Source organism: Poromitra crassiceps (genome assembly GCF_964638095.1).
Source record: "Poromitra crassiceps genome assembly, contig: HAP1_SCAFFOLD_382, whole genome shotgun sequence".
Lineage (NCBI taxonomy): Eukaryota > Metazoa > Chordata > Actinopteri > Beryciformes > Melamphaidae > Poromitra > Poromitra crassiceps.
In genome coordinates this window covers 81,902-103,400 of record NW_028152022.1, presented here as the reverse complement: position 1 = coordinate 103,400, position 21,499 = coordinate 81,902, and the positions used below count along the sequence as shown (strand labels likewise).

General features: G+C 45.8%; 1 protein-coding gene across 1 annotated transcript in view; it reads right to left on the bottom strand.

The window, feature by feature from the left end:
- Nucleotides 1-445: 445 nt before the first annotated feature.
- LOC310771159 (CTD small phosphatase-like protein 2-A) overlaps nucleotides 446-21,499 on the bottom strand; it is a gene marked incomplete at its 5' end in the record, with an annotated part of 25,084 nt that continues 4,030 nt past the window's right edge. The window contains 6 exons of the mRNA XM_083663821.1: nucleotides 446-793; nucleotides 1,957-2,052; nucleotides 3,074-3,191; nucleotides 16,301-16,380; nucleotides 17,252-17,314; nucleotides 18,423-18,512. Coding sequence (XP_083519947.1) covers nucleotides 737-793; nucleotides 1,957-2,052; nucleotides 3,074-3,191; nucleotides 16,301-16,380; nucleotides 17,252-17,314; nucleotides 18,423-18,512 — 504 coding nt within the window. The 3' untranslated portion in view covers nucleotides 446-736. The remainder of the gene's footprint in view (nucleotides 794-1,956; nucleotides 2,053-3,073; nucleotides 3,192-16,300; nucleotides 16,381-17,251; nucleotides 17,315-18,422; nucleotides 18,513-21,499) is intronic.

Sequence of the window (21,499 nt, the reverse complement as noted above, 5' to 3'; positions counted from 1 at the left end):
ATCACATTTCTGAAGTAAAAATACACTATTATCACCTCTCTAGATACGTGTAATCCAGAGATCACAGGTTGTAAAATAGCCTCACCTGTGTCGTGACAATACTTTCAACACCTTCCGACAAAGCATCGTTCAGCTGTCAGCAACAAAGACTAAATAAAATAAAAACACCCATCTAGAATCTTATGGATTAGCACATTAATGAGAGACAAACTGGGTTGCTGGATGGGAATAATTTTACTTTCATTTGAACAAAGCACAGTGAGAGAAAGACAGAGGAGACTGTTCAGATCATTCTCACTGCTCTCACTGTGGAGCAGACTGGATGTAAAATATATATAAAGAATAAAGACTAATATTAATATTATTAGATAGTATTGAAATGCATTATATACAGTAAGTAATATGTATATCTGCCAAAAGCAAATAATCAGTCTGCCTGAAAAATAATGATTTATTCACAACATAATATTTACAGTACATCAATTCTATTTGCAAAAAAAGAACAGCGAAATTAATAGAATTTAAAGTTACGAGTATAAACAGTATAACAGTATAAAAGTGCCACACAGCCTTTCAAGTCATTAGGGGAGACAGAGGGTGTGCTGCTGGCTTCAAGACGGTACAAGTCAAGCTGCATCTAGGATTCAGTCTGGAACCGACAGTCCGAGGGAGAGGAGCAGGGTTGCCAGATCTCATGAGAGAAACAAGCAATCGAAGCGGGGAGCGGTGTCAGTCTTCAGACAGCAGCCGGTGGAAATGATCCTTCCTCCTCCAGCGTCTCCCGGAAATCCTCCTAAACACACACATACGAGAACACACACACACACACACACACACACACACACACACACACGAGAACACACACACACACACACACACACATACGAGAACACACACAGACACACACACGAGAACACACACACACACACACACACACACACACACACACACACACACACACACACACACACACACACACACAGAGAACACACACACACACACACACACACACACACACACACACACACACACACACACACACACACACACACACACACACACTAGACATCAATACCACAATAATCACAAGGAGTTTTATTCCATAGACTGATATCATGTGGAGTAACTATGAAGGTATAATCAAGGTAAATAATCATAGTTTCAGCAGCTGACCAGATGTTTGGAGAACAGGACTAGGGTTGCAACTACCGATTATTTTCATTATGGATTTATCTGTTGATTATTTTCTCGACGAATCAATTAGTCATTTGATCTATAAAATGGTGAAAAATGGCGATCACTCTTTTCCCCAAAGCCTAAGGTGACACCCTCACATGTAAAATGGTAAATTAACTGGATTTATATACTGTAGTGCTTTTTGGCAGTCTGACGACCGCTCAAAGTGCTTTACAGTAATGTCTACATTCACCCATCCATGCTCACATCACACACCGTCGCAATCTGCAGTCATGCAAGGTGCCAACTTCCAAAAATGGCCACTTGAGGCTGGCTGCAAAAGGGAGTCATTCCCCATTCACCTCATGTTAAAACGCCTGACTTTACAGCAGAAATAAACATGTTTACAGCCCTGGCTGGTACAAAAAACAGTTTTGGTCTCTATAGTTAAGTTCTAAGCCAACTGTATGGGGGGCGAAGTTCTATCTAATTCACCCGTTTAGAGTAAAATAGATGATAAAAAATAAAGGCTTGGGCGTGATTGACAGGTCGCCTGTCCAGTGATTGCGCAGCTCGCTGATCAAGGACCAATATCGCCCTTGACTATTTCTCAGAATTCAAAAAACATATTTTATTCATGGTAGGAATGGGCCTCTATCAAGAAAAATAAAGAAATAAAAATAAAAATAAAATAAATTAATAATAACAATAAAACAAAAATCATCCACAAATGAAACAAGCGGGTAATAAAGGTGATGTCATGTGATAGCAGTGACTCACAGTGGTAGCCAGTTGATCCAGGTAGGGGATGAGCCTCTGCAGCTCTGTGTCCTCCTGCGCTCCAGACCAGCTCGTGATGGGCATCGTGTTCCTCAGCTACAAAACAAAATAAAAATCACCCTCAATTCATACAAACGCTCTTCCCTCTGTACTGAGGTGAGATAAGAGGGAGTTACATTAGTACACCACCTCAAATACAAACGCTCTTCCCTCTGTACTGAGGTGAGATAAGAGGGAGTTACATTAGGACACCACCCCAAAAGGTCTCTTTAAAAAACACAATTGTAAGTCTTCATGTTTGGAATTCATCTTCTTAACATGACATTTTTCGAGCTGCAAACTGTGCTACAATTGTGACTGAGACGGATAAATGAAATTTAAAATCCCTGGAAACCAAAATCCACAAAAACCTTCTAACTATTAAATTTAGGGTCTTATGTTAGTAATTGTGTGCCTCAGAAAATGGTTGACATTACTTTCAACCCTAACCCCAAAAATCAACACTTTTCTACAAGGTCTGGATTTCCATTTCCTCATTGAAGAGAGCGGTGCGCGCGGTGCTAAAATGCATGATCTTATCACGTCATAAGATTTAATCGAATCACACGCATGCACGCACGCGCGCACACACACACACACAAGCGCTGTGCACTCGCAGCGGCAGAGATCTCTTCCTCTCTGTCAGTAGGCTATGCGCCGAGCAACACACGCACACACGCGCGCACGCACGCACGCACACGCACATGCACACACACACACACACACACACACACACACACACACACACACACACACACACACACACACACACACACACAATAAATAAAAATAATTAATAATAAAAAAATATTTCTGGTTTCCAGGGACTTTAAATTCTTGGTTGATACTAATTGAGTCCACATTAGGGCCACGGACCTCCATTTGATGAAATGTTGTCTCTCGGACCCAAATATGAGAATATTTGTATTGTCAGATATGATTTTGTCCAGAATTCCATCATGTGTATTGTAGGTAGAGAGATAACAGTGAAGCTATGATCAAACCAGTCGTTCTGATACATTCTTTAATTGTGTTAGCTTCTTGTAGGTGGGTTGAGTAGGTGGGTGTGGGTGCTTACATGGTATGGGTAGGTGTGGGGGGCATTGTCCAGGACCACCATCTTGGCCAGGTCTCTGCCCAGAACGCCCAGGTCCTTCACATAATGTCCCAAGACACAGATGCAGTCCTCCTGGGGCCTGTACTACAAAGCAAGATTAGTGGTTTAGCGAGGTAACTTCAGGTTTAAACCTGGTTTGGCCGTACTACAAAGCAAGTTAACTTCTTACCGACATATATTTCCATAGCAACTTATGCTTCAGATTAGACCTTAAATACACCGCCCACGAACCAATCAAATCAGCAGTTTGGAAAAATGGCCAACCCCTTTCTGGACGAGGAAGGAGCACAAATTGTAATGTTGAATTAACCAAGGACTAAAGCCTTGCACTTGTTGCAGGCTACATTTTAATTAAGCCCTACTTACCACTTTGGAATATGTTTTTATATATTCATTTTTGTGCTCTCAAGTAGCCTAGATACGTTGTTTGACCCCGCTGATCGATTGCAGCTGAATAGTGAGTGGAGACATATCACTAAACCGGCATAAAAAGGTTACATAAACGTCTCCAAAGCGCACGGTGCCGTGTGCGCAACGGAGCTGAGACTGACGTTGGGTTGGAATTGAAATGGTCATACAGCCTACTACATCTAAGCAATTTAATATGGGATCACCTGCACACAGGCGATCCCATATTAAGATGATTCATATCTAGGCTACTCCTGCATTTTGCAGCTGCAACTCTGTTGCTTTTGGCCTGTATGATGTGATTGAACTTCATATTTCCAGCATCATTATATGAAATATGGAGATATGCGACTCTGCTGACATTACAATAGCCATGTGACCACAAAATAGACTATTTTTTAAAAATGAAATCTATGCCCGCACATACCGTGTCGATTCAGTTCAGAAGCATTTATTTTATTTTATTATCATTCTTTTTTTTATTGATTAGCCTATAGGAATTATTCAATCAGTGCGACTAAACACATTGATTTTATTTTATTTTATTTTATTTTATTTGACGGTTACAAATTGAAATACAATATACTGAACAAAGTACAGACACGGATCATTATTATTCATTGAGCCTAAATGGTCTATAGCTACATACGGATTTTGGACTGAGATAGATTACACATTGCTTCCACAAAAGACTGTAGATAGAGAGCTGTAGATAGCCTACGAAACCGCTCTTCAAATAAATTACTGGTGTGGATAAAAGTGGTCACTTTAGACAGTCATTCGGAACAGTAATAATATCCAACGCAGATTTGTATTTGCGGTTTCATTCAATGAGGAAATAGGCGTGTCTGGCGCTGTCGGAGTTGGAGCAGTCCATATTGCACTCTGATTGGCAGTTGTTAAAAACCACGCCTCTTTTGCGGGCACGAGCTCCAGTGCACGGGCATTTTCATGTGCACGCGCTGTCAGCTTGATTAGAAAAACCTGGTTCGAGTTAACGAGTGCCAATCGACGTTCGTAGTACAAGTTAACTACAATCGAGCTGATCTGGTTTAGACAAACCAGATCAAGGGACAGATCCTGGATCTTCTAATACAACATTCGTAGTACAGGCCTCTGGTACAGACGGTACCTAGATAAAGACATAAACAACAAGTCACACAACATGCTGGACGCTTCAAGCTCATTTTACTGCTCAACTCATTAAAGTCGAGCTGAACCCGTTCGTCACGTGCGTCTGAGTCCGTTTTAGACTGAAAACAAATTGAGAGGCGGACCATATATGGTGTTGATGATTTGATTTGACAATTGTCGACTGGCTTTTGCATTGGTCAATCATGGCGTGTTCAACCCCCAAATTAGGGATGGGCATTGTAAGGGATTTAAATACTCGAGTACTCTCCTTCTGTTATGAAAGAGTACTCGAGTACTCCCCCCCCCGGGGGAACGACACACACACATGAAAGATCCTAAGTTTGGCTATGTTAAGCAGTTACCATTAGCATTCGCCAAATGCCTGTGATGAGAGCAGGGGTGATCTGCTTTGTATGGGGCTGTTCACAGCAACTTCACACACATTACCAATTTTGCATGGAAAAAGCGCTGCCTGGTGCACTTTTTAGTTTTTACAGATTGACTGTGATAAGGTGATCCGGTGTTAGCCGTTAGCCTACCTCAGTAAAAGTAATTCCCAATACATGTCGGTAATCATTCCATACTGCTTCTTGATCACTGTTAAGTAAATCCACTTATTAAAAACTCTGGTGTTCTGCCAAAAAGTGATAACTGCAAACATGATAACTGCAAACAGTAATAATGTTCGCTAACGTTAACCGCAAAAACCACCAACAACATCCGAGTGATGGTCCCCGCCCGTGGTGAAACACGGAACGTTTGGCTATGGTAAACAAAGTTACTGTCAGGGGTCCGTTAGTCAAAGTGGTCCGTCCGAGTAAAAAACATCTAACGTTAACATCTTTGCTTGCACATCTATATATAAATTGGCCATGAACGGAAAACAACTGCAATCAAATCTTGTTTATTTTACATCTGCTGAATATAGATTGCGTTAATATACATGGACGTCTGTGTTGCTGGCGATTCGCCAGACGCTGTTAACGTTAGATCGGCCATTTTTATAGGGGAGGGGGGTGGGCGAGTACCCGGACAGCGGAAATGGTACTCGAGTACTCTCGTTACAAACGAGTACTCGAGTACCCGAGTACTCTCCCCCATCCCTACCCCAAATCGAGTGGGATTCAGCGTGTTGTCGTGCTACGCGAGTGGGATCCGCAGAGTACCAGGCAGCCACCTGCTTCATGCGGAGCGAGCGGACAATCCGATGCATGGGTGCTGCCCGCCCGCCTGGAATCTCCGAGGGGCGACCCCTGACCACCACGCTCTCAAGCGCGCGCCATTTACGCTATTTCTGTAAATACGATATTCCTGGAATGCGCGTTTTAACGAGCCAGTTACATTTCTTTGCATTCTTAGAGATTATAGTTTTTGTTTTTTGTTCATGTTTCATACAATTGGCCAAGTTAGTAGTTAGTTTATGGGATAGGAATTCTGCCAGATGACAGGCACTAGGCGCCATTTTCTACTTCATTTGGAAGAGAAAATTATCCTGAAATGAAGATTTGATTGATAGCTGCATGTCATGATATGATTGGTTGAAATGGGGTAAAAATTTGATAGTACTAGGTGACATCAGCAAACTGTAGATTACTGTTATCAATGACATCTTGAAAAATGAACTTTTGATGTGAAAAAGTGTGAAAAACTAAAGAAATTATATTTTTGTGATTTTTTTGGCATACATTATTAAATAGGTGCACTGCATACCCAGGTATTTGAACTAAAAGAAAAGAAAAGTCATTTTTGGGTTCAGCTCGACTTTAACACATTCACTGGCAATGGCGAGTTGACTCAAAAAAAATCCAACGGTTGACTGCCAATGACGAGTTGAGTCGTCAAAAAAAAACGGTGGGACGTGGATCAATGCCCCCCACGTCTCCTATAAAAATATTGGAGCCACCGAACGTGTACAACCCATTCCACCGACCCACTAAGTGGCGACAGTGCTCTCCCGACTAGAGGAAGGCAAGCAAAAAGCAGTGTGAGGAAGCCATTCTCATGAAAATGGATTGGCGAAAACGCTTTCGCTTTCGCGTTTGGGAGCTGGCGGGGGGGGATTGCAAATTTGCATAATAGATTATGGGTGCAAGACACTTTGAAACACGCAGCATAAATAAGACCAGAGTCGCAAAAGCTTCATCAAAGCTCTCAACCGAAAACCCAAGAAACGAGCGAGCCCATCCAGACTTGCCTAGCGGCCGCCAGCAGACAGGAGCAGCAGCAAAGCAGTGAGCCTGGTGACGGGAGGTTACAGCAGCAGCAGAAACGAGCTTGTGACACGCCCGCTGCAGCCAAGAAGAACACACACGGAGGGAGGAGTTTGAAGGAGAGGGGTGTTTCCTGCTGTTATGGAGGAAATTACTGTTCAAAACTATTGTTTAGATGTCTGACGTCTTACTGATGCCAAAAATGAATGGTTAAAGTGACTGTTCTATCGAATTTCACAAAAAGCTAATTATCTCAGCTTAAATTTTCAGACGCTGAAACCATGCTGTATTCAAGTGCTAATGCCTACATAACTACTAACTCTACAAACTAACTCTTTTAGACAGAGAAAGCACACATTCTATTAGTTCTTTTGAGATATTTTGTGTTCACAAAATCTTAGCAGAAAAGAATCCTTGGGTCTTGAAAGATGAGCCAGAATCCTCAAAAAAACCCTCTGGCAGAAGCTACATACAGTAAAAAAAAAACGGCTGGCAGTGAATGTGTTAAGAATGTTTACACGCATGCACACCAATATTGTCCACTATTATTCCCGTTAGTTATGGAATGGCATACTGTGGTTCTTTCCTGTCTGTGGGATGGGCGGACTATTTGTGTGTTTTTTCTTTTTAAAAGGGATTACGATTTTCATGTAAATAAATGTCTGTAAAGTCACTATATATCCTCAAGTGAGTTAACACAATGGTGATTAAGCCCATCGCCCATTGATGGAAGCCCTTGCATCTCTCTGTATTGCAACATTTATGAACTTGTGTCTGTGGCGACACTTTCCCCGCCCCCCAAACTAAAAAACAAAGATATCACAAGCGGCGCACAGTTCTTGACGTCTTTGTCATCACCCAGCACCCGCCAGAGAGGGTAGGCGGAGTCGAAGCAAGTTGCCGTTTCTGCGTTATTATGATCCCACTGGAGATTTGGGCAGAACACAACCTGCGCCCGCCTACGCAGCAGTCAAGCGTCAGGATTGGCCAGGAGCGAGCCTTTACAGGATCCATGAGCACCGCTGACCAACTTCTTCATTTGAGATGTGTGCGTGGATTATGAAGATTTGATTGACAGCTGCGTGGTTGGCGTCCAAGTGTTGCATTACTGCCCCCTACTGGCCAACTTAAATGTATTAAGAAGAAGAAGGAAAAAAACCTTCACGTCACATATGCACCACTGTGTGGATCTCATCTGCAATTACTGCTCATGGCCATAGGTGTTGTCAGAGACAAGAAAATGTAAATCTTCCGTATTATCACCTTAACTTTCAAATAAACCAAACCAAACCAAAATGACAATATTCTGAATTGTATACAGGTGAGCATATTCCGTTTGGATATTCTGAATTAGGCTTTAATGTAGCATTTTTTAAGACGTGGGATATGTTGATATTATTCTGGTTTTAGGAGCATTCTTTGGACAACAAGCACATTCAGAACATGCGTCTCAATCAGGGGGTTTTGATGACAGTTTGCGACAGACCTGGCCTCTTGCCTGAGGCGTGTGCGCAGGCGTCGACCAGGAAGGTCGCTTGTTGCAGCTGCTCGTTCGTTTCCGTGCTCTTTGTATTATTATTATTATTATCGCTCTTTTCTAACACTTATCGTGTGTATATATTGTGTAAATAGTGTATCCGCCTGTAACCATGCGGTTCAGAGGAATTTTTAACGTATTTTTGACCGGTTTACTGCTTCTACAATGTATCGCCTGGGGACAACAGCTGGCGCCAGGACATGTGGCCATTGTTTACAGCAGAGCACAGCTGCTGGAGCTCCGTTCGCCGGACGGCGAGTCGGTCCCAGCGCCGCTTATTCCGGAGGAACTGATAGAGAATGCACGGCGTGGTAGGAGGGGGAGAGGCAGGAGAGCGAGGCAGAGAAAAAACGAAGCCAGAAGAGAACGTCGGAGATTCAAGCCTAATCTCCCCTCGCTGATGATGGGCAACGTCAGATCGATATCGAATAAAATGGAGGAATTAACAGGTCTGGCGAGGACTCAGAGGGAATTTCGCGAGTGCAGCCTAATGTGCTTCACGGAAACCTGGCTAAATAAGGACATTCCGGACTGCAACGCATCTATTGATGGCTTCCAGACTATACGGGCAGACCGTGATAGCACTTCGAGCGGTAAAAGTAAGGGAGGTGGCCTTGCCATTCTTGTTAACAATAAATGGTGTAATCCGGCCCATATCAGCATTAAAGAACGCTCGTGCTCACCTGACACGGAGCTTTTAGCCGTGGGATTACGGCCATACTACGTACCTAGGGAATTCTCTCATGTGATTGTTGTGGCGATCTACATCCCACCTTCCGCTAATCCGATATCAGCGTGTGACATTATCCACAACGCCATTGCGGGACTCCAATCTAAGCACCCGAGTGCATTGATACTGATATCAGGAGATTTTAATCACGTGACTATGTCAAAGACACTGCCCAACTTTAAACAGTACGTGAGCTGTAGCACTAGGGGCGATAAAACTATTGACTTGATGTATACGCGAACGTGAAGGATGCTGCCTACTCTTCGTCACCCCTCCCCCCGCTTGGCCGCGCCGACCACAACCTAGTCTACCTCAGATCTAGATATACCCCGATGGTAAAAAAGCTGCCTGTATCCTCCAGGACAGTGAGGGTATTGTAACGTATCGGTGATACGCCAAAGAACGGAGCGTTGTAGTTGGTACAGGTTCTTTATTCACAGGCTTCTTTAGCTCCTAGCAGCTAGCTTCACAGAGCTAGCTCTAGACACAACACCCGGTCTCGCTCACTCCATAGCTTGACTCCCCCGGCACAGCGGCCGCTGGTCCTATATACCCCGTTTCCCCTAGGAACGCACCCACACACATTAGTTCCTAGCTACAATCTAGACACTTCTCTTGTACATCACATTACAGGTAATACCTGGATTACCCGACACGTTACATACTCCTCACCCAACATTAGCTCAATGCCCACATTGACACCCACAACCCACACATATCCCCCTGTACCAAAACACACCACCCCACAACATTTTGTATTCCCCCAATTTGTCTCTTATTATTTCACTACTTCTTAATTTTCGTTCCACCACCACCATTTGCATTTCTTCTCATTTCTTCCCTCTTTTCCCATTCCTTAAATTCAACCCACATTTCAATTCTCTTTTTTTACACACATTTCAATTTACCAATAACCCCCACATTTACCTTATTTCGTTTTCCTCTTTTCTTTACACTCATCTTCAATTCAACCCACCTATAATTTCAGTTCGACAATAACCCCCAACATTTACATCATTCTTTTTTCATTACCTTCATTTAAACCTTTTTTTCTTATTCACATTATCCCACTTCACTTCAACCACTATTTCCATCCCCCCTTTTACAGCTTCTGTCCCCCCTGAAGTACATTACAGTCGACACAACTAAGGCAGTAGTCCTCTACGTCTCCCTTCATCTGTACCCAGTAGAAAACCCGACAAAGGCGGCTGAGTGTTTCTTCAGCCCCTCGATGCCCCTGACCCCTGCGGCCCCTGTGCGCCCCCCGTAGCGCCAGTCCCCGCAGGCAGCTGGGCACCACCACGACGCTGCCACTCTTTCCGCGCCCATCTAACCCCAGAATCCCCGACTCCCTCACCCTCAGGTCCGGAAACAACTCCCACAGTTCCTTCGTGGTACTTGAACACATGCACATCTCCTCCAGGCGAGGCCGGTATCCGGCCGCCACCCACCTGTACACCGGTCCAACGCTAGCGTCCTCCGCCTGTCTGCGTATCCACTCCTCCAGATCGACATCCTCCATAGTCACATTCTCATCCTCCCGGTCTTGCACTCGCTCGTCCTCCCGTCCCGCTCCCCCAGGGGGCGGCGTGTTGAGGACAGCAGGGCGGACACCATCGGCGTCGATCTCCACCTCGACTTTCTGCAGTGCAGCCGTGGGGGTTGTGTAGCGGCTTGGTTGGGCCGGTTCCTCCAGCGTTGACCTCTCTCGCTCCCCCGGGGACACGAGCGCCACTCCCCCGACTGTAACAGCACTGCAGGTGATGTCGCTCACTTCCCTCTGGCTGTTCAAAACGATCCCCGCTCCAGAGCAGCTAGCCTGGGCCGGATCAACAGTCACTCTCCTGCCCAGCACAATCGGCTCTGTACTGCCCCGCTGCTCCGCCGCTTGTTGCTCAGGCTGCTCCACTGCTTGTTGCTCGGGCTGCTCCCCCGGCTGTGTGTCTCTTCCAGCGTTCACACTCTTAGTGCAGTCTCTAGCTAAATGTTCAGGCGACCTGCACGTCCAACAAAGTCTCACCTGTCCACCGCCCGCACGTCTCTCCTCTCCCGCTGTTCTCCAGTCCTCGACAGCTTCTTGACATTCTCTGGCTAAATGTCCGATCGCGCCGCATGCCCAGCAGGCTCCCTGCTGTCCATGTCGTTGTCCCGCATACCCGGTCCGTCTCCCGGGCTCGCTTCGGCACCACCTCGCCACGTGGCCCGGTTCTCCACAGCTCCAGCACAGTCTATTTTGTGGCTCCTCCGTCCGCTTCTCTCCGTGCTGCGCGAGCTCTCGTAGCAGCTCCATAAGCCCCTCTGCCCAGGCTGGTATCGTCTCCAACAGCCGTCTGACTTCTTTCAACACACGGGCTTCCATGGCCGCCAGCGCCGAGCTGATCTCTGTCGTCAGCTCTTCTTTTCTCCCGTTCGCCGACAGGCATTCTTCTAATCGCACCATCACACGTGGCGCTCGTAGCAGCTAGCTCACACAGCTAGCTCGCTACCGCTAGTTCGCTCGAGCCTTTGATCTCCAACTTTTCTCCGCCGTTCCTCCTCACTCTCTCCCCTCTTGACCGAATCAGAGGCGCTACCGCTTTACTGCCTGACACCAATGTAACGTATCGGTGATACGCCAAAGAACGGAGAGTTGTAGTTGGTACAGGTTCTTTATTCACAGGCTTCTTTAGCTCCTAGCAGCTAGCTTCACAGAGCTAGCTCTACACACAACACCCGGTCTCGCTCACTCCATAGCTTGACTCCCCCGGCACAGCGGCCGCTGGTCCTATATACCCCGTTTCCCCTAGGAACGCACCCACACACATTAGTTCCTAGCTACAATCTAGACACTTCTCTTGTACATCACATTACAGGTAATACCTGGATTACCCGACACGTTACAGTATGGTCAGAGGAGGGAACTGAGGCGCTTAGAGCCTGCTTTGAGGTAACGGACTGGCAGGCACTCTGTGACCCACATGGAGAGGATATAGATGGAATCACAGAGTGCATTACGGACTACATAAACTTTTGTGTGGACTGCAACATACCCACAAAGGTAATAAAATGTTTTCCAAACAACAAAGCTTGGGTAACTAAAGACATTAAGGCCATCCTGAACGCCAAGAAAAGTGCATTTAGGTCGGGGGACAGAGACAGGATCAGAGCCATCCAGGGAGAACTGAAAGCGAGCATTAGAGTAGCTAAAGAGTGCTATAGGGCAAAGCTGGAGGCAAAGCTTCAGCAGAACAATATGAGAGAGGTGTGGAGAGGTGTGAGAGCCATCACGGGCTTTAACAAAGCAGGGGGCGGGGGGGTGGAGGGGGGGGGTTGATCGGGCCAATGAATTGAATCTGTTTTTCAACAGGTTTGATGCAGCTGGCCCGGGTGCCCCCTCCCCCGACTCTCCTGACTCTCCTGACGGCTGCATTCCAACAGCAGCCCCCGCCACACGGCTCTCCCCCCCCCCCGCCCTCTCTCTGGCTCCGGCTGATGGCCCACTTGATGGCCCCCCTCCCCCCCCCCCTCATACCCCGTCACCCAGAGACTAGGTCATATCCCCCCCCCCTCCCCCAAAGGGCTTCAGAGCTGAGGATGCCACCCCCCCCCCCCCCCACCCACGCTGACCATCACAGCGGACCAGGTGAAGAATCAGCTGATGAGACTACACACGAGAAAAGCAGCTGGCCCGGATGGCGTCAGCCCTATGGTGCTCAAAGCCTGTGCCCCCCAGCTGTGTGATGTACTGCAGCTGATCTTCAACAAGAGCCTGAGTCTCCAAAAGGTCCCCGTGATGTGGAAAACGTCCTGTATCGTTCCTGTACCGAAAAAGCCAAGACCCAGCGGCTCCAATGACTACAGGCCGGTAGCTTTGACGTCCCACATCATGAAGACCCTGGAGAAACTCGTCCTGCAGCAGCTCAGGCCTATAGTCAAATCATCCCTTGACCCCCTCCAGTTCGCCTACCAGCCCCGACTGGGAGTGGAGGACGCGGTCATCTACCTGACCAACCGTGCCTACGCTCACCTGGACAACCCAGCCAGCACTGTGAGAGTCATGTTCTTTGACTTCTCCAGTGCGTTCAACACCATCAGGCCGGCTCTACTGGGCGAGAAGCTGACGGCGATGCGAGTGGATGCCCCCCTGGTGGCCTGGATTGTGGATTACCTGTCTGGCAGACCACAATATGTGCGCTTACAGAACTGTGTGTCAGACAGAGTGGTCAGTAATACTGGAGCTCCACAGGGGACGGTCTTCTCTCCCTTCTTCTTCACCATCTACACCACGGACTTCACCTACCTGACTGAGTCTTGCCACCTTCAGAAGTTCTCTGACGACTCTGCGATAGTGGGATGTATCAAAAATGGTGACGAAGATGAGTACCGGGATGTGGTGGCCAACTTTGTCACATGGTGTGAGGAGAACCACCTGCAGCTCAACGTGTCAAAGACAAAGGAGCTGGTGGTGGACCTGAGGAGGGTCAAGGCTCCGGTGACCCCTGTTTCAATCCACGGGGTCAGTGTTGACATAGTGGATGATTACAAGTACCTTGGAGTGTACATTGACAACAAACTGGACTGGGCTAAGAACTCTGATGCACTCTACAAAAAGGGGCAAAACCGTCTCTACTTTCTGAGAAGACTGAGGTCCTTCAACGTCTGCCGGACCATGCTGAGGATGTTCTATGAGTCGGTAGTGGCTAGTGCCTTCCTCTATGCTATTGTGTGCTGGGGCAGTAGGCTGAAGGCGGCGGATGCCAACAGACTTAACAAACTGATCCGTAAGGCCAGGGACATTGTGGGGCTGGACCTGGGCTCTCTGACTGCGGTGTCAGAGAAGAGAACGTTATCCAGGCTACGCTCCATCATGAGCAATGTCTCGCACCCACTCCACGGCGTGCTAGTCAAACACAGGAGTACATTCAGTGAGAGACTGATTCCACCTAGATGCAGCACGGAGAGGCACAAGAAATCATTCCTGCCTGTGGCCATTGGCCTATTTAATGCCTCTCTTAAAAGAGCACCTCGGAGACGCTCAGTCTCCCTGAGATTGAGCCAGCCGATAGGCTAACTAGAAATGTGTCTGGCTGAGCCACGTGTAAAGTATAGGGCAAGCCGAATAATAATACATGTTTCAGTGTGCAATAATTTAGATAGGTTACTATTTAGATAGGTTTAGTAGGTTGTACTACTTTGCTCCTATCGCAGTAATACTGGTTAACGTTTATACTGTTTATACTGTTTACTCCATGCTATGTTGTGTTGTTGTTTCTTCTATTCTGCTTATTTTACTATTGCACTACTACTGTGTATTTATTTTAGGATATGTGTGTTTTGTGAACGAGCAGCTGTGATTTGTCCCAATTTCCCCCCGGGGATTATTAAAGTCTTTCTGATTCTGATTCTGATTCTGATTCACAGTCAGCTACAGTAGCTATGTGCTTGTAAACAAACCAACTAGCCAGAGATGCATCCCCGAAAGAAAAGCCCACTTTTCTGGTGGGAAGGAGAAACCCTTTCAGCCATTATGAAAGACTTGGATATCAACAGGTTTTCATTATGAAAGACTTGGATATCAACAGGTTTTCATTATGAAAGACTCGGATATCAACAGGTTTCTGGATATGTGCAAATATCCCAACGCGGACCTTTTCAAGAAGGTGTTTGAACGCATGAAAGGTGGAGTCTTTTTTCGGAGTAAGGGCAAAAACTTGAATATTTTGTGTGTGTAAACGTAGTCAGTGACTGTAATTCAGACTGGATAAATCCCAGACGCTGACGAGGCAAATTACAGGGAAAAAATAGCAAGAAGCACCTCGACTAACAGGAAGACACGGACGCAGAAGGGTTCACTGTAACTGATAAACCTGATGGAGTGTGAGTCTCTGTGTGGTGGAAAACTTTGATGAAACACAGGTGTAACTGATAAACCTGACGGAGTGTGAGTCTCTGGCCCAATCCCAAACCACTCCCTACTCACTACCACTTCACTACCGAGTGCCACTCCAAATGGAGTTCCACTCGCAGCTGTAGAGGGCACTGCTGATTAAGGGGAGAGGCATAAAAGAGAAGCCGAACAAGTGAGACGCCCTCGCTACCTTACCGGAAACAGGAAGGAGCCGTCACCATGGAGACGGACAGACGCGTTGCCTGTGTCATGCTGTTCCACAATAGACGTGATTTCAATGGGGCGTCTATGATTTAGCTCTCATATAGCCGGCTAATGTATAGACCTATTTTAGACCAAGCAGTAAATACATTATTAAAATGAATAATTAGCAGTAAATACAAAAATATACACTAGAGAAGTCCTCCACGTTAGCATAAAAGGTAATTTATCTGAGCACAAGATTTTAACGTTATGTCTATGCTTATCTCTCATTTAGCCCAGGATAATGTTGTCTATGCATAGACATGTTTTAGACTACACACAAAATGTATATATTTTTTAATTAATAACCATCCACAAATATGAAAAAGACACACATGGGCTACAAAATAAAGCTTCTAAGTCCTTTTCGCTGAGCGTTATTGCGGTGTTTATTTTTTCGATTTTTCAGAAATTCGCTTCCGACGCGTCGGAACACATCTGTGGATTGACAGGTGGGTCAAAACTCGCATCGCAATTTCGTGCTGTATATTCGCATCGCTCTTGACTGTGTTTATTAGGTCTATGCTTAGCTCTCATTTAGCCACTTTGTCTTGAATACAGTAGCCTATACCCTCTCAATTGTGGACTAATAACTCGACATATTCCATGATTTAGTTCGAGATGTAAAGTCACTATGAGGGAAATAAAGGTACGTGTTTGATCTAAAATACTTGGAAGAAGTAGACGGAACTAACTTACACTTGAATGGTGTTTCCTCCGGACGTAGTTTCTGCAGCAACCGTCGGCGAGCCTGCACCAGTGCAGACTCGCTGTTTAAGGGTTTGACAAGCCGCCTGCACTCAGTAGGAATTGGTTTGGGACGCCCTTAATATGGCGGACCTACGCGTGAACGCGCAAACGGAGGGGTAGTGGATAGGGTTAGGGGATAGGGGCTGGTTTGGGATTGGGCCTCTGTGTTGTGGAAAACTTTGATGAAACACAGGTGTAACTAATAAACCTGACGGAGTGTGAGTCTCTGTGTTGTGGAAAACTTTGATGAATGACTTTGATGGTGTACGCGGATGTGGGGAAGACGCACCGAAACAGCTTCTGGTCGGGGTCCAGGATGTCCAGGATCTTCTCTGCGTACTGCTTCTTGGCTGTCGTGTAAACAAACATCTGGAACACAAACAAACAGCAGCTGAAAACATCCCACCCAGAGCAGAGCGCTAACACGCTTTACCACAGTTTATTTGCATGTATAAAGACGATAAGATAAGCCGCACAGAAAGATACTGTGAGAGCAAAAGTTCAATCACCTTACATTTACCGTTTGTGTAGAGAGACAAAAGAAATGGGGGAAATGCCTATAATATTATTCAGTCACTATATATATACCGTAAATTTCGGACTATAAGCCGCGGCTTTTTCCCCGTTTTTTGGCCCCTGCGGCTTATATAACGGTGCGGCTTATCTATGGATTTTTTCAGCAAAAATAAAAATAAAAAACGGAATTCTCTCTTCTTTAGCACTCTTTCTAACTATAAATCCACTTCTGTTTTAATTTCCTCTCTTGCCCTCTTTTCACCACACCGCGGACACTGTGTGCACTGTAAAAAAAAACACAGGTGGTGTTGTGTTATGTTGTTTTGTTGAAATGTTAATAAATGGGAGCTTCCTCAAACAGCCATCTCTTTCCCGACAATCCCCTCTGTGCACGAACCCTTACATATGGTAATTAAACATTAAAACAAAAAACAAAACAAAAAAAAAAACATTAAAACACCCGCGGCTTATAGTCCGGTGCGGCTTATATATGTAACAAACAGGCAATTTTGCTGCTGCGGCTTATACTCCGGTGCGGCTTATAGTACGGAAATTACGGTATATATATATATATATACATATTCTGATGAATATTGTCACTGAAAACATACAGACAGAAAGCACTTGCTTGTCCAAAGAAAACTCTATTGTAGTGTAGTCACAGGAACCAGGCAGCTTCATTTTAAATATATTCAAAACTCGTTTTCTTGGGCGTGAAACTTACCTCGTAGATCTTTGCCATGGACTGCAGGAACTCCATCACATGCGGCCGCAGGACCATGTATACCTGATGAGAAGATGAGGGAGTCGATAAATAAAGTCCTGTACCATAATGAATGCATATATATTCTACATTTTCTCCTTAGTTCCTCCTTGTTCACCTAGCACTTCAGTCACACAAATATTTGACTAAATCTATTTTCAGGGTATATGCAGGAATCCCAAAGTTAAATTCACAACCTTTTAAGATTATAGAATCTGCTGCACAAAACACCCTTAAATCTTGTGCTTATGTTTTCCTTAAAATGTTTAGCCTTATTGAGAAGATTTAAGGGTGTTTTGTGCAGCAGAATCTATTTTATGGACACCTTAACTCTGACTCTAAGGGAAATCTTAACCTAAGGTGCTTTTTGTGCAACTGGGCCCAGGACTACATTTCCCACAAGCACCGCTGTCCCTCTCACACACACACACATGCAAGTCAGCAGCAGCAACAAACTAACAAGCTGTACTAACAAAGAACATTCAATAAATCAGGCAAAACAGGGGGCAGCTGAGGATCAACAGCTTTTTCCTCACTTTCCTGCGAGCGTTTGTCTGATTCACATCGCTTGTGATCAGCAAGTTACGTTCAAAATGTAATATACTACATATTACTAGTTACTTTCATTTGAAAGTAATAAGTTACTTTACAATATTTCTGTATGTGTAGAGTAACTTGTTACTTATTACACTACTTTTGCATTACTTTGACCAAAACAACAGCAGCAGCAGAATGACATCGCCACCCCGGAACCATCCCGAAAAATAATTTCAACCACCTTGAAGTCAGTGTAAACAATCCAACATTCTAAATGTTATTCTTTTCCTTTGTTATTGTCATCTATAGTGGTTATTTGCATAAAAACTCAGTTTGATTAGGAAATGATTGTATCTTTATTTAAACATGTGCTTTGATTTAATAAAATGTAACTCAATTTGTAACTTGAGTTACTTGACAAAGTAACTGGTATAATATTACTGAAATCCTATAAGTAATAAGTTATATTACTGAGTTACTGCTAAAAGTAATATATTACATGTAATATGTTACTTTCGTAATGAGTTACCCCCAACACTGCTTGTGATAGGAGGAAACATCAAAGAGGCACACTGTTGATGTGCCACAGCCTCACCTTGTACTGGTGGTGGTGGTGGAAGGTGGTGTGGAAGGAGTGCTCCGCCTCCTCGATCACGTTCAGCGAGCTGAACATCAGGGTTTCATCCTGCAGGCACAGAGACAGAGTCACCTTATAGTTAGTCTCAATGCCAGACCCATGAGAGTTCTTATGCTGATACACTATGTTACTGCATGCTGCAGATCTCTCTCTGGGTCTGATACACTACGTTACTGCATGCTGCAGATCTCTCTCTGGGTCTGATACACTACGTTACTGCATGCTGCAGATCTCTCTCTGGGTCTGATACACTACGTTACTGCATGCTGCAGATCTCTCTCTGGGTCTGATACACTACGTTACTGCATGCTGCAGATCTCTCTCTGGGTCTGATACACTACGTTACTGCATGCTGCAGAGCTCTCTCTGGGTCTGATACACTACGTTACTGCATGCTGCAGAGCTCTCTCTGGGTCTGATACACTACGTTACTGCATGCTGCAGATCTCTCTCTGGGTCTGATACACTACGTTACTGCATGCTGCAGAGCTCTCTCTGGGTCTGATACACTACGTTACTGCATGCTGCAGATCTCTCTCTGGGTCTGATACACTACGTTACTGCATGCTGCAGATCTCTCTCTGGGTCTGATACACTACGTTACTGCATGCTGCAGAGCTCTCTCTGGGTCTGATACACTACGTTACTGCATGCTGCAGATCTCTCTCTGGGTCTGATACACTACGTTACTGCATGCTGCAGAGCTCTCTCTGGGTCTGATACACTACGTTACTGCATGCTGCAGATCTCTCTCTGGGTCTGATACACTACGTTACTGCATGCTGCAGAGCTCTCTCTGGGTCTGATACACTACGTTACTGCATGCTGCAGAGCTCTCTCTGGGTCTGATACACTACGTTACTGCATGCTGCAGAGCTCTCTCTGGGTCTGGGACACTATGTTACTGCATGCTGCAGAGCTCTCTCTGGGTCTGATACACTACGTTACTGCATGCTGCAGAGCTCTCTCTGGGTCTGATACACTACGTTACTGCATGCTGCAGATCTCTCTCTGGGTCTGATACACTACGTTACTGCATGCTGCAGATCTCTCTCTGGGTCTGATACACTACGTTACTGCATGCTGCAGAGCTCTCTCTGGGTCTGATACACTACGTTACTGCATGCTGCAGATCTCTCTCTGGGTCTGATACACTACGTTACTGCATGCTGCAGATCTCTCTCTGGGTCTGATACACTACGTTACTGCATGCTGCAGAGCTCTCTCTGGGTCTGATACACTACGTTACTGCATGCTGCAGATCTCTCTCTGGGTCTGATACACTACGTTACTGCATGCTGCAGAGCTCTCTCTGGGTCTGATACACTACGTTACTGCATGCTGCAGAGCTCTCTCTGGGTCTGATACACTACGTTACTGCATGCTGCAGAGCTCTCTCTGGGTCTGATACACTATGTTACTGCATGCTGCAGAGCTCTCTCTGGGTCTGATACACTACGTTACTGCATGCTGCAGAGCTCTCTCTGGGTCTGATACACTACGTTACTGCATGCTGCAGAGCTCTCTCTGGGTCTGATACACTACGTTACTGCATGCTGCAGATCTCTCTCTGGGTCTGATACACTACGTTACTGCATGCTGCAGATCTCTCTCTGGGTCTGATACACTACGTTACTGCATGCTGCAGAGCTCTCTCTGGGTCTGATACACTACGTTACTGCATGCTGCAGATCTCTCTCTGGGTCTGATACACTACGTTACTGCATGCTGCAGAGCTCTCTCTGGGTCTGATACACTACGTTACTGCATGCTGCAGATCTCTCTCTGGGTCTGATACACTACGTTACTGCATGCTGCAGAGCTCTCTCTGGGTCTGATACACTACGTTACTGCATGCTGCAGAGCTCTCTCTGGGTCTGATACACTACGTTACTGCATGCTGCAGAGCTCTCTCTGGGTCTGATACACTATGTTACTGCATGCTGCAGATCTCTGTCTGGGTCTGATACACTACATTACTGCATGCTGCAGAGCTCTCTCTGGGTCTGATACACTACGTTACTGCATGCTGCAGATCTCTGTCTGGGTCTGATACACTACATTACTGCATGCTGCAGAGCTCTCTCTGGGTCTGATACACTATGTTACTGCATGCTGCAGATCTCTGTCTGGGTCTGATACACTACATTACTGCATGCTGCAGAGCTCTCTCTGGGTCTGATACACTACATTACTGCATGCTGCAGAGCTCTCTCTGGGTCTGATACACTATGTTACTGCATGCTGCAGATCTCTCTCTGGGTCTGATACACTACGTTACTGCATGCTGCAGAGCTCTCTCTGGGTCTGATACACTACGTTACTGCATGCTGCAGATCTCTCTCTGGGTCTGATACACTACGTTACTGCATGCTGCAGAGCTCTCTCTGGGTCTGATACACTACGTTACTGCATGCTGCAGAGCTCTCTCTGGGTCTGATACACTACGTTACTGCATGCTGCAGAGCTCTCTCTGGGTCTGGGACACTTTCCCTCAGAGGGCTGGCAGTGGTTATGGGAGGGAACCGTTCACTTGGCCAGTCATATGCCAGTAATGGATTCAGTCCTCTCCAATCAGGATCTCTCTCATCGGTGCTACGACCCGTCACTAATTTAATTTCAACCCGCCTTAAAAACCAGCAGTGGCTGTGAAGTGGCACAGACTCATTTATGTAGTATGTGGAGCGCAGCGATTCAACGTATGTTTGAGTCTGGGGAGAGACTACCTTATAGTAGGAAACCAAGATGGCTTTCTGTACTGTAATGATGTACGTAGCCTGGTAAACCAGCCGCGGTCACAGGAACTCACATTTCATTTGGTTCTGCGGGACCATCTGGCCTCAAGCAGAAACTGCAAAGTGGAAGAGCCAATCAGCGACTGCACAAGTTGGCCAATCAGGAACGCCACTAGCACTGCACTAACAAAACAATAATGGCCGCCTCCTTGCCTGATCGTCTCGAGGAGTAATGTTAATGTTTGTCGAGTTTAAGCAGCCATAAAGTGCAGTTATTGCATAAATAGACTCAATAACAAG